The sequence below is a fragment of the Sturnira hondurensis genome, unplaced genomic scaffold, assembly GCF_014824575.4.
Source record: "Sturnira hondurensis isolate 20B ecotype Veracruz unplaced genomic scaffold, ASM1482457v3 Scaffold0007164, whole genome shotgun sequence".
Lineage (NCBI taxonomy): Eukaryota > Metazoa > Chordata > Mammalia > Chiroptera > Phyllostomidae > Sturnira > Sturnira hondurensis.
The window spans coordinates 1-14,079 of record NW_028079795.1 but is presented as its reverse complement, the minus strand read 5'-3'; the positions used below and the strand labels follow the sequence as shown (position 1 = coordinate 14,079).

The 14,079-nt window shown below is 52.5% G+C and overlaps 1 protein-coding gene across 1 annotated transcript in view; it reads left to right on the top strand.

The window, feature by feature from the left end:
• The window catches only part of GTF2IRD1 (GTF2I repeat domain containing 1), a 106,943-nt gene extending 93,964 nt beyond the window's left edge, over positions 1–12,979 (top strand). Inside the window, exon 24 of the mRNA XM_037051104.1 lies at positions 12,870–12,979. Within this exon, the coding sequence (XP_036906999.1) occupies positions 12,870–12,979 (110 nt within the window). The remainder of the gene's footprint in view (positions 1–12,869) is intronic.
• The last annotated feature ends 1,100 nt before the right edge of the window (positions 12,980–14,079 follow it).

The window sequence follows — 14,079 nt, the reverse complement described above, 5'->3', positions numbered from 1 at the left end:
AATCAGAGCCCAGTGCTGGTGCCTTCAGTGTTGTTGGGTCAGGTGGGAGGGACTCAGGAATGGCTGGGGTCCTGGTGCCGAATGGAAAAACCCCGTTTCTCCCGAGGGGAGGGCCTTCTCCCCTGGGGGCCGTGAAGATTCACAGCCCAGAGACTCGGCTGAGTCTGTTACAGGGATGATGGGATCAGGGCCTGAGCAGTGATGGCTTCTTAGCAGGGCCCAGTCTTGGGGCTCGTAAGGAAAAACAGCCCTTCATAGGCACAGCACCCCCATGCAGGATTATTGGTGCCACACAAGGCGGGTCAGGAAAAGAAGGTCCCCCCTTCACAGCCCATGAGGTAGGACAAACTGATTCCATTATCTGCGCCATGAAACTGCACAGATTTCCCATGACCTCTTGGGTGGGGACCCAGGGAGGGGTGGACGGACCACGTTACCTGGGCAAAAAATGGGAAGAGTGGTACCAGCAGAGGGTCATGTTGGCCAGGGGAGGAGGACGGATTTGCCCTGTGGACAACAGAGAGCCCACAGCAGGTTTTAAGTGAGCCAATTACGGGGTCAGATAGACTGTTTAGAAAGATCAACGTGGCTGGCAGAGCCGAGAATGGGTGCCGGGGGGCCAAGTGAGAAGTTCTTGTCACAGTGAGAGGAGAGCTAACTGACCCATGGGCTGCACCTGTCCTGGGGGAAGGGGCTTGTCATGGTGACCCCCTTGATTTGTGGGTGGAGGCAAGGGGACACTGGGAATTTGTATCAGTTTCCTGCGACTGCTGTAATGAATTTCCCAAACTTGGTGCCTCAACGCAAGGCAGGTTTCTGCCTTACTGTTGTACAGGTAAGTACTTTGCAGGTTGTCTCACAGGGCTACAGTCAGGGCATCAGCAGGGTTCCTTTCCGAACATCTAAGGGGAACTGTTTTCCTATCTCTCCCAGCTTCTGGCAGCCACTTGAATTCACCCGCTACCGCCCCCCTTCCATCTTCAGAGCTCAGCCCTCCATCCTTTGCTTCTGTTGTCCCATCTCCTAATCTTGACCTTCTTGGTTCCTTTGTGAAGAAAAGTTTCTTCTTGTATGATTAGTGATTAATGTATTACTTTCCATATGAACAACTGTAAACCTACTTTTGCCTTTCCTGTATTTAGGACCTGCAATCATCCAGGATAATCTCCCATCCCAAGGTCCTCAACTTAGTCTCTTCTGTTATATAATGAAAGGCAGCCACAGGTCTCAGGGATGGGACATGCACAGCCCTGGGGCCCCTACTCAGCCTGCCAAGGGTTGGAGGCAGCCAAGATTTCTCTCTTGAGCAGCTGTGTGGGCCAGTGGGGCCTGGGACACGTGGAAAGGCCATTTGGAGAAGTGCAGAATCCAAGGTGCTGAAGGAGGCAGTTGGCAGTGTGGGTTTGGGGCTTGCAAGTGCAGAGAGGGTGAGAAGGAGCAGCATGGGCGGGGTAGAAGGAAGGTCTGGTCTTCCCTCCCCCACGTGTGGAAACAAGGCCCTAATAAGCAGTCAGCATGATATGGTAATAAGCCTGGGTTTTGGACCCTCCTCCACCATCCATGCAGCCAGGACAGAGAGGCTGTACTACAAGGTGGTTAGAAGTCTGGGCGAAAGGTTGCCCGGCCCCCACACTCACTCACTGTGTAACCAAGGGCTGCTTTCTTTTTCTGTGTCTCAGTTTCCTTGTCTGAGAGATAGAGATACTCATAGGGCCAACCTATGAGGGTTGTTGGAAGGATTAAGTGAATGAATCCATGCAAAGAATAGTACATGGCCTGGAAAGGCTTGATCTGTCTATTTATTGAGCACCTGTGATGTATCAGGCATTATTATAGGTGCTGGGGTAGAATCGTGAGCAGACAGCTGAAAACAAACAACCACCTCACCCTGCAGGGAGCATCCATTCTTGAGCAGTTGGCTGCTGCTGCTACACAGAATGAGGACGAGTCCTCCAAATCAGCCCGGTGATGCAGGACAGTGTGCGTGCTTCCTGTCCCAGCCTGTGTGGTCAGCTGCCCCATTCTGTCCACCTCTCCTGCTCAACATGCTGGGTGCATGTCATTTTGTGCCTGGCCAGTGTGGCCACAGTTCTGCCTAGGCCTTTGCTAGCCTTGGGTCAGTCCTGTAACTGTCCCTGTGTAGCTGGGACCCGGGGTGGGGAGGGAGAAGAAAGGGAAGGGAGCATTCTTCTTTGGGAAGGGCCGTGCATTTGTCTGGCCCCAGGATTATCTGTCTAGGACAGAGCCTGCTCTGTTTGCCCAAGCTGGCTCGTAGGTTCCAGCCGTAGGGCTGCAGGAGAGTTTGTAAGACTGCCCTCCCAGAAGGTGCTGGGGTCTTGTGAGAGGAAAGAAATGCCCAGGGGTCAGAGAGACCTGGCTTTGAGTCCTAGGGCCACTGATTGCAGACCATGGTCCTTGGTGGCTTTGGGCAAGCACCTTGGCTCTCTGAGCCTCAGTTTGCCTACCTATAAAATGGGTGTCTCCCTACCTAGAGGTCAGGCTTATCGTGAGAAATGAAGGGCATCAGTGTATAAATTTCCAGACAGTTTCGCGTGGGTGTGTAATCAGCAAATGTGGGGTTTTCATCCTGTTACTGGCCACTGAGTGGCCAGTGGAAGAGCCTGGCATCCCCAGGCAGAGCCCCCTGGGGTGCAGCTGGAGGTCAGACAGCTGGACTCCAGGGAGGAGCATAGAGCACGTGCCCTAGCAGGTTGCAGCCCACCCAACCCCCACCCACCACCCCAAGGAATGTAGATGGATTGATGGGGCCACAGAGCCCAGCCTGGGGAGGCTGTCAGGGAACACACTGACTTTCTCCCCAGGGGACCTCTTACACTGTGACATTGGTCACTCTGCCATTGGTCTCTGTACCTAACGGTAGATGGATTGCCACAGCTTTTTATTTTGAAATTATTTTTAGTCTGCAAAGAATTGCAAAGGTTCAGAGTTCCCAAATACCGGTTGACCTGCATAGGACACAACATGTCTCGTAACCATGGCATATTTGTCAACGCTAAGAAATTACTGTGCTTTGATACGATGCAACTAACTAAAGTATGCCCTATGAAAACAGAAGAACACACAGGTTAATTCACACAATAATCTCCAAACCAGTTGCTGTGCCTGTGATACTGTCTTTTGGGATGTTATTCCATTGCAAGGTCCTTCTTGAAATGACATTTAACAATGGCAATTTGACAGGTCCTTTGCACCTGTAAATTGTACATCTTTGGTGACATCACAAACCTGGTTTCAACTCTTAAATGAAAATAAGACAGTTTTAAGACAGTTAGCTACACCAGTCTGATATCCAATACTGAGCATAGTGATTTTCTTTGAACTATAATTTTTCTTTTTAAGATCACTTTTATTGTTGTTACAGGGACTACTTTGGGTCCCGCTTTTGATTTTGACTGTTCATTTGTATAAACACACCAAGAGCAGCCTGGATCACTTATAACCCTTAAGTCCACTTTGCTGGAACTCACACAGGGAACCCTTAGACTGACTTCTCAGTCCGCCCCTCAGGGCACAGAAGCAGAGCCACACATCTGCCATCTGGCTTCGCCTGTACCAGGCATTTCACTCAAATCCTTGAGCCTCTATTTTGCTTACAGATTCCTTTTTAGCCATCTTTCAGGAAGGCAACCTTCGTTCCTTCCCCAGAAAGACTGGCACGAACCGCACAACCAACCAAAGTACCAGGTTTTTCTCGTGGGCTTTTGCTAGCTTCACAGGTCAATCCCAGTTCCTCTGAGCTCTCTAGTAACGACCAGAACCCATACAGGCCTCCTCCAGGTGTGACATTCCAGTCAAAGTCCTGGTTAACAAAACCACTATTAATGACTGGTTTTATTGGCTTTATGCAAAGAAACCTTACATCATTATTCATTCCTTCAGAATGCCAAATTCTGGAGGGATCAGTTAGGGAGAAAAACACAAGTTTGAAGGAAAATTTTTCTCTTTCTAATACTCATCAAGATGCATCTCCATGCCTTATACCTTCTATTACTAATATTACATAATTTCTTTCTAAAACTTTCACATTTTTATTTATTTTTATAATTTCTCAGACTTTCTGCAATATTCATAAACCTTCTATAGCCTTTTTACCTATCTAGATTTATCCATAATTCACTTTTAATCCCTGTTCCTTTCCCACACTGGGAAGGACTGTACTTAAACTCAATATCTGGCAGCTAAGAGTCCCTAGATTCGCAGGGACATTTCTCACCTTTCTGAAGCTTAGCCTTGCAAACACCCTATAAATCAGATGGTCAGCCTTGGACCTCATTTCATGACCTTCAAAACCAGAGCCATTCCTATCAGAACCAGTTACACAGAGAACCTGACTGCTGCAGTGTCCACACAGCAGCAGCACACAGCTAAGCAGGTTTACAGAAGCAAGAAAGCAGGGCTGCTGATAGGGTCATACAATGTTCTTTTGTTCTTACTTCTTAGTTACTTAGTTATTTACCCCTCTTTATCTTAGTGGCTCAGCAAACGGACTGAGTCCCTCTGACTTGTCTGGGCTTGTCTAAACAGGTCTCCTGCTAGTCTTCCCCCTTTATCTATTCTGAGAATGGGAGGAGGTCTCCTAAAGACTTTAGGGGCATTCCTAATTCTAAGTAGTGCCAGCAGCAGCAAATCAGTCCAAAGTCATCCAGTCTCCTTCTCAGTGAATGATTTTAGATCTCTGGCCAGGGCCTGTCCAAGAGGAGTGGGAGAGTTTCTGAAGCTCTGTGGCAGTCTGGTCTGGGTCTAAGCCAGCTAGGCTGAGGGATGTGGGTGCCTGTAACCCTGGTCTTTGTTGCCTGCCCGTGGGCTTTTTCTCTTCCTTTTTCAGAGCAGATACAGAACAAAATCTAAAACACAGAGTTCTGAAACAACACACAGGCATTCTCTTGCACCAGTGCGTCCACTGGTGCCTCTCAGAAACATGTTCCTTCCGGCCCAGTCTCATGGCAGAGACATGCTGCTTTGCCTCAGGCCGAAGCACTCATCAGCCCCAGTTGACCCTTCTTGGGTCCCAGGTGGCAAAGGCATTCTCCCCAACTGGCTACAGGCGACCTTTCCTAGGTCTTACAATACAGATTTCTGATCAGAAACAGAACCACATGTGAGAAATTTGCTCTTTTCCCACGAAACCAGAAAACAAGTAGTTTAGGTTTCCTTTACTCCAGGTTTAAAATGTTCACATCTTTTATACATATTTATACTTATCTAGATTTATCTATCATTCTTTTTTACTCTTGGTTCCTCTGCTTAGGCAATCTGGTGGCTCCCTGCTCCCGGGAGGTATCTGGTTTCCTAAAGGTCCCACTGCGGGGCTGCCCTGGTGCGACATTGTCTAATTGTTTAGACAGATAGGCTACTGGCCTTTTCCAGGGTTCGTGGTCTTGGGTTTGCGGGCTGGCTGAGAGCTTGGTAGCCCCTTGTACTGAGACCTCCTTCCCGGTGGGGGGTCCGACCAGGACAGTGACTACTGAGTGTTCTGCCCCGGTGTCTACCATAAAGTCAGTGTCTTGGCCCCCGACTTTTACTCTGACCATGGGCTCCTGGGGACTGAGCGCAATGGAGCCGGGTTGCTCTCAGTCTTGGCTGAACCCTGCGAGGGCTAATACATTAGGAGCTGGCACCGGCGGAACTGTCTGTCACCTTTCTGAAGTGATTCCCGCCGCCTGCGGGCCGGGCAGTCTCGTTTCCAGTGTCTTTGCTCTTTGCAGTAAGCACACTGATCCTTTTTTTACTTTGAAGTGTCCCTTTTTATTGCCTGGACCTGCCTTTGGGGTTCCGGGTGTTGGTTTTCTTAGTGCGGTGGCTAAGAGGGTGGCCTGGAATTTTTGGTCTTCTAAGCGGGCGGCCACCACGGCTTCATCTCGGTTTTCATATTCTTTATTGGCTACTGCCAAGAGTTGGTTCAAAGTCATGCCTGCGAAGCATGCCTTCTAATTTCTGAAGCTTTTTTCTAATGTCGGAGGCCAACTGGGAGACAAAGGCCATGGGGACCATACACTGGTTCTCGACCGCCTCTGGTCAAAAGGGGTATAAACCCGATAGGCCTCCATTAGGCGCTCTAGGAAGTCCCCAGGTTACTCGTCTGCCTTCTGGATTATGGTGGCCACTTTAGCCATGTTAGTGGGTTTTCTAGCCGCCGCTTTTACCCCCTGCAGTAAGGAGTGGCGATACTGATCAAGGGCCACCCGTCCTTGTTCTGTGTTTGGGTCCCAGGCCGGCTGCTGCTCGGGGGCGGCCATGCGAGCATAGTCAGAGGGGTCAAGGGTCCCAGCTGGTGGGGCCAATATGGAGGCGGCTGGTGAATAACTAATTCATCTTCTTGTGCCTGATCTTGGTGGATGGGGGGTCTGGCTCTAGCAACTAACACGGTCAGGGTTCCCTGTCCTCAGGGCCGTGCACAGTACGTTCTCGAGCGTGTTCCGCCCGAGGTCCCTTTAGAGCGATTCGGAGTCCCTGCACACTGGCTCAGCCATCTGGTCATGTCCTGGGCTAATTCTTGCCATCTGTCTATATAGGCATACTGGTCGGGGTGACCTGGCTTTCCCATAACTACGAGGTTAACTGCTCTAATGGTGGACAAATTTAAAGTTCCCTCGGGGGCCTGCCGACTCTGAAGGTTGACCATTCTGATGTGCAAAAAATCTCAAATTGTTCTACATTCAGAGATGGGTCTTGCCCTCTAAATCTACTGAAGTTCTTGAGCATACAATCTAAGACTGTGGAAGGCTCGCCTCCCACTTGGCGCAGACACACAAAGGGTGGGGTTCCCTCTCTCGCCTGCCTGGCCTGCCCCCTCGCAGGGCGAAGTCAGCCTTGGCTAAGGTTGCCCCAGCAGAATTCAGGGTTAACTGTCAACTGTTATGCCATATGACCTGACACAGGAACTGCAGGTTGGGGCCCAATCTTGCTCTGTAGGTTTTTCACCCATGGAGCCACAAACATAATCACTCTCACTTTCACTCTCAGACACTCAGAAGTTAAACATTCCCTCCCCGAGTGAGGGTCCGGTGATCAGACTTACTCTAAGTTCCTGACTCCGATCGAATTTTCTGGCTATGAGAGGTGATCAGTCTCTCCCTGGTCTCGGGTCCAGTCCCCAGGGCACTTAATCGATCCGGCGCCTTCCAATTTCCAATAGATCGTGGTCTGAAACCCTCACTTACCATCTGGAGTCGCAGGTCGGCATCCAGTGCCCTGACCAGTCAGGGCCTGAGAAATCTCAGGGCACGTGCTCCCCCGGTCCCCAGTCAGGCCACCGGCTGCCCAGCCTGCCCTGTCCACCCGGCGGCAAGTCGGCCTGAATTTATGTAAGGTCGCTTCCCAGTCAGGGAACCAAATGTTACAGAAAAATGAAGCGACCAGACACCGAGGGTTCAGGAGCACGATCTTTATTACATGCACGGGCCCAGAGTAGGGTGATCTCCAAATTCTGAGCCCTGAACAAAGGGTTCTTGGGGTTTATATAGTCTGTAGGACCTTCCTGTCTACATGGCAAAGCGAGTTATAGAAGCGGAATGCGGAAGTTAGTTCTATTTCCTTATTTGGGGATATCTGAGGTGCTGTGGCTCTCTTTGGCTGTGTGGCAGAAGCAGGTTACAGAAGCGGAACGCAGAAGTTAGACTCTCCTACGGGGTATTCTTAGGCTAGCAGAAAAGGGGCTTTTCTCCATCAGTACCAGGTTTGCGACTTGCTTTTGTCACTCAACCTTATGTCACATAGTGCGGAAGTGTGTAGCTGTAGGTCCTTTGTGTACCCTGCTCCGTAGTATTTATCGAGCTATCATACTACCCTGAAGTCATCTGCCTTCCCATCCTAGGTCATTTGGGTTGCTCTGATGGCCTTAAATGTGTTTCCTTTTGCACACGTACAAAAGTTTCTGTTGGGTACAAGAAATCAGAGGCCTCGGCAAGGGAGTCCACCTCACTGTAGTACAGCCATCTCCTCTCTGAGCCTCAGTTTCTCCATCTATAAAACAGCGAAGACAGGATTCCTTCTGCATCTACACGCAGGCCTGAGAAGGGGTTAAAAGGTGTACCCAAGTGCACCTTCTTATCCTGGTGAAGGTCTGGTGCAAGGAAAGGGAGGTGTGGTGCAGGGGACAGGCTTGAGGGAGGGGTGTGGCTCCTCTCCCACCTGAGTGGCAGGCAGCTGTTCCACCAAAGTGCATCCACCCTCTGCTCTCCATAGGGCCAGACCCCCCAGGTCTGCCCGAGGCCTGGGCTGCCCAGGCCTGGCAGAGAGAGGGGAGAGGAGGAATCCTCACTCTACTCTTCTGGGCTTCACCCTCCCCTCTAAGCAGCCCTTCCCTTTGCTGCTGCCTCTGTGCCCTGTGTTTATGGTCACGATTATCAGCCCACAGTCGTCATTCTGAGCTGCAGGCCTCAAACTAGGCTTTAATTTCCTGAGAAAGACCAGGCCGGCTGTTGAGGGTTCTGCAGTTTGCCCCCAGAGAAGGCCGTGGGGCCACTCCAGCCACCACCCTGAGCCAATTGGCTTAAAATTGTGAACCTCCCATGGCCATGATTTAATAAACTTGGTTGTTTTTTTTCCCCAGGCAAAATTCAGTTAGTCCTCAGGCTAACAGACAGCAGATTAGAAAGGGCTGGATGAGAGTTTATGGAGCAGACAGGCTTGAAAGAGAGCAGACCAGGGAACCGAGACGAGCAGGAAGAAGCGGGAGAAATGTCCGCAGGATCTGGCAGGGGCAGCAAGTACAGGTCACTGCTCTGGGGCGGGTTCAGTAGCATTTCTGGATCTAGAGGGTACTTCTCCCATGCCCCACCTGTGTGCTTGATAAGAAAGGAGTACCTGATGCATTTCAGAAAACGGTTTACCTATCAAATGAGCAAAACAAACTCAGGGGATTAAAAGGATAAGTTTCCATTTTCTGGAAGAGTCTCATGTAAAGTTTAATTTCCTGAGACCACAGGACAGTTGAGGCAGTCTCTTAACACCATCAAGGACAATTTGACTTTGATGGCCTGAGACCTTAAGCTTTTTTATGTGATATGATTGCATTTTCCCAACAGGCTAGGATTCCCATTTGAAGGGTGTATAAACTAAGGCCCAGAGAGGTTGGGTGATTTTCCAAGTATCACACAGCACTAGAGTTATAATCACAATTGCCTTGCAATCTGGTGGGCCAGGGACCTTGCCTGTCACTGTCCATGGGGACCCCCTTCATTCCCACTGTATATAGGCATTCAAGCAGGTACACTGAGGACACACACGCACACATTCCTCACTGAGCCCTAATGATGATGTTTCCAAGTGGAGAGCCTTCTGAGATGCTGCTGCTATTGATATTTTCGACAGCCACCCTAAGTTCAGAGGACCTCATGAAGCACGGCTTATTCTACCCTCCCCCAGTAGGTTAACTGCCTCTGGGTTCAGAACGCTAATAGCTAGCCTTTAGACTAAGGAGTGTAGCTCCCCACCCCCCAGGTGCCAATCTTCACCCCAGGGGTAACCAGATGCCAGGGCAAGCAACATGAGCCATAGGCTTTGGCCACAATTCACATGGGGATGACTGGCTCTGTCCTGGGCACCTCCAAGCCCAGAACACACAGTTGTGTTCTGATTGGCACATTTTCCTCTCCTTTACACGAAGCTGGACAGGTTGGGGCTGGAGCAGGAGCATGGAGGGGCGTCTTCACCTGTGGTTTGGGCTCCCTTCTGGAAAGTGGGTCACTCCTTCTCCTACACAGCCCAAGAAGCTGCCTCCTGTTTTGTATGAATACCCAGAAAGCCAAGGGCATGCTCCCCTCTAGATTCCCGCCCACCCCAGAACCTTCTCAACCCATTTATTTAAGAAACTTAGAAGTTACCTCCTCGAAATTAAATAAAAACAAAGAGGTGGGCAGAAGCTGAAAGGCATCCTTTCCGAGGCCTGACCCTGAGCCCAAGAACCCAGTGAGGACAAGCACGGCGGGCCTGGCTGAGTCCGCACACGGCACGTGCTTGGTGCTCGGCAGCAGCTGTGACCAGGCTGCACAGGTGTCCCGGACACCTGAGCAGAGCCACCTCTGTCCCAGAGCCACCCCCATCCCTGAGTTAGTCCGGGTCCCACTCTCCTGACATTGTCTGCTCCCACTGTCTCTTGCATACTGCATGGGACTCCATCTGCCTTCTGCTGGCTGTCCCATGGTGTCGCTCCTCCCTGTCAGCTCCTGCCTGCTTTCGGGATGCTTTCTCCCTCGGACCAGGCAGGACTCGAAGGAGAGGGGCAAGTTTAGTGTTTTCTGACGTGTGTTGGGTGCGGGCAGGATGCCCGGAGCCCCCGCATGCAGATGAGCCTGTGCGGCTGGCACCTCCTCTGGGAAACCCTCCCTGGTCCCTGCTCACTTGGAGCCCCCACAGGCTCCCACGGGCCCTGCACTGACAGTGTTCAAACCTGGTGGCTCCCCAAGCGTTCCCCACTCTCTCCCACCTCAGACTGCGGCTGTTTTGTGTTCGCTGCTAAGTGCCCAGCACCAAGTCCAAGTGGGACTGTGCTCCTGAAATATTTGTTCAGGGGACAAAGGAGCATGAGCAGAAATGCTGAGAGGTGATGTCACATGACCCACAGGTCTCTCACTGCCAAGTTCTGTGCCCTTCGGGGGCCTGGCATCGCCTCTCCCAAGATGAGGAGGCTGCCTTGTCCTGGCCTTTCTCCACCCACAGGGCAGGAAGACCTTGAAGGGGAGGCAAGGCAGGTGCCCGAGGCGGGCTGTCAGACTCCACAGAGACCTCCAGCAGCCTCGGTTTGTTGGGCTCATCTTTGAGCGCTGTCCTCTTCCTTTCGATCCAGCAGGCTTTGTCGATAACTGCCTGTGAGTCCAGCCCCGACCTGGGCTCACAAGGATACACACCTGGGACTATGAGATGATAAAGCAAGAAATAAAAGAAGAGATTAACTTTGCTTTTTATAGACAGGGTGACTGACGGAGGCTTTCGTAAGCCCCGGGTTTGTGGTAGAGTGAAAGAGCAGAGCTTCGGGGTCAGACAGACAGAGTATTCCTGGCCCTTGGCAGCTGTGTGAGCTCGGGCCAGCTCCTTAGCCTCTCTGAGCTTGTGTGTCCTTGCTGTGGCGAGGAGGGGCCATGGCAGTGTCTGGGAACTCTACCAGCCAGGCGTCTGGCCCGCATTGGTGGGACCCAGCCCCCCTCTCCCTGCCCTCCGCCGTCCTGTGCTGCCTGTGCAGAATCTTGGCCACCAAGGACTCCTGGCTGACAAGGGGATAGGTGCAAAGTTCTGCCACCTTCCTGAAGGCTCTAGGTGGTCCTTAGGCCCAGGACCCTATCACAGTTGTCTTCCCAGGACGTGGAGAAGGAACAGGTCGATTCTTGTCATTCCTGGGATCCTAGAGACCCTCTGAAAGGGCCATGTCGGGGCCTGTGAGAAAGAGGTTTCTGGATGCTGAGTTTGGGGTCTCGGGGAAGCTGAGGAGAGCCTTCATTCCCAAGATGGGGACACAGGCAGAGGATGTTAACTGGGATGCCTGAGGTTTGTGGTGTCTTGGCACCCAGACAGCTGAAAGGAGACAGGCAGGAATTCCGAGATATGGCAGAGAGAGGTTCCAGTCAGGAGTGGGGCTGCAAACAGGCCCAGACGGGGGCTGAGAGAGACGCAGCCCTGGGCACAGGCAGCACAGGCAGTGTGGGGAGCTCTCCATCCCGTGGGCAGCTCCCATACTCGGGAAGTATGACATGCAGGCTGGGCAGCAGATGCTGAGAGAGAGAGAGCCGCTGTGGGGGGAGGCAGGTCCCAAGATGGGACCAAACGCCTTCCAAATGCAACCGATTCCTGTGCGATTTTCCAGATTCCACCAGGAGTTGTTTTTCTCTTTGGACTCATTCTGTCTGTTCTGCCCCTTATCTCCCAGGCCCTGGCTCCCTGCCTGTGCCCAGCTCCATCCACCCACCCGCCCCCACGGCCTGTGGTTAGTGTGTGATAGTGCTAAGTGCCCTTCCTGGAACTCCAGCTCCCTCTCCAACCCAGGCCACAAGCCAGCAGGCTGCTCTGTCCCCAGGCCCTCTTCATGCCATCCCCTCCCCTGGCCTCTCCTACACTCCACATCCCCAGCCCAGCCCCGGCCCTGTCTCCAGGGCTCCCCTGACCTCAGCTGCTCCTCTGGGCCAAGGAGACAGGTGCAGGGAGCATGAGGGCCAAGCAGCAGGGGCCAGGGAGAGCTGCCCTGTGCATGGAGAGTGAACAGCCCCAGTGCCCAGAGCATTCTGTCTCCCTGTCACAGGCTTGAGGCTCTTGGTCTGTGAGGCAGCCAGGGTGGGTGCCTGTTAGCCCAGCTCAGTCACACTGGCTCCTGCTTCATCAGAGCCACCTCCCCTGGCACCACCCTGTGCTTCAGCCACATCCAGTATACTGGGACCGGTCACCCTTCGGCACCATGCACCATGCCTTCTGCCTGGGGGTCTTTTTCAACCCCACTAATCTATCACGAACCCTTTACTAGCCCTCTGATAGCAAGAGACACCTCGTAAACCTCTTGCTCTCCCATGGGGCTTCTCCAGACTTGCACAGATGGGGGTGAGCACCATAATTCATGCCCCCAGTCTGTTGTAGGTGTCTCTTCTGGGTGGGTGCTGTGACTGTGTGCCGCCTCTCTGGGCCATGAGTTCCTCAGAGGAGGGGCCCTGCCTCCCACTCTTCAGGGTGCTCTGTACCTGACATGGGCCTGAGTTAGGGCAGCTGTTCAGAGAATGGGGGAGGGAGGGATGGGGACAGAAGCAGGCTGCAGGGGCATGAGCGGGGCCTGCAGGCACTGCTGCAGCAGGCGAGGGTCAGGGGAAAAGGAACAGGTCCAGGGCCCAAGCCCATGCCAACCCTCACACCCCTTTGCCTTCCTCTTATAGATGAAGATGACGCCAACAGACTCGGGGAGAAGGTGATCCTTCGGGAGCAGGTGAAGGAGCTCTTCAATGAGAAATATGGTCAGTTCCCTGGGGAGGGGCTATGGTGCTAGTCTTCCTGGGTGGCCCCTCCTCCCTCTGCATCCCCTCTGGCCTCTGGTGCCCGGATCTGGTCTGCCAGCTCCCTGGGGACATAGTTGCTGTGCCCGTGACTGATGGGAGCTGATCCTCCTTTCCCTGTCTGAGAAGGGGGAAAGCACCCCAGGCTGTGTGCCCAGGGCAGCAGCAGCGGTCAGCACTTCTGCTCCTCTAGGGCTGCACTGTGCTGCAGAGGTCATGGCCCATGGCCAAGTACTTACTATGCACATGCCCATCTGCCCAACCAGCACTTAGCCCTGAGGACAACAGAAGGAGTCTGCTCCAGTCATTGGGGCTCAGTCTGCTGAGGGCATCGGATATGAAACAGATGAGAGCCAGGAGATGCCAGGCCCTGTGCCAAAGGCCTCCAGGGCAGAGCCTGGGATGAGACAGGAGTACCGTTACAAATGATATGGCACTTTTCAGACTTTTGAGTGCCAGGCTGTGCCAATTACTCTACTACGTCACTTTGTATTTGTGGTGAGTTTAGTGTTGTCTCCATTTTGCATTGTAGCAGAGGAGACAAAGCAATACATTTTTTACCAAGAAAAATTTCAGAGAGTGAGAAAGGAAAAGAAGAAAACCCATAGTGTGGCCAAGAATGCAGGAGAGAGTGTAGGAGGTGGAGGGTGGTGAATGGGAAAGGGCCTTGAAGAGGGGGCATTGTAGCTGAGGCTTTAATATCAAGAGGGGACAAACATTGGAGGAAAAGCTTGCCTGGCAGGGGGCCGCTGTGCCACTGGGGACCTGTGAGGAGGCTGGAGCAAGCAGCAGGGGGAGGCTGCCTGCTGGGCGGAGAGGTGGGCAGGCCTGACGGGAGTAAGGGTTTCACTCTGAGTGTGCATGGGAAGCCTCTGCTGGCAGTTGGTGCTGTGGTCTGTTTCACTTTTTATTTTGGAGCCCGTTTTCAGACATAGCGCAAAAGCACAGAGAGTGAGTGACATGCGCCCACCCTGAAACCCAAGCCCAGCTTCTGTGATGGCCAACATTAGGCCGATCTTCCTCGTTCTGTTTCCACACACTCACTTCAGTATTTTTAGTACTTCAAAGGAAATTGAAGACATCATATCATTTC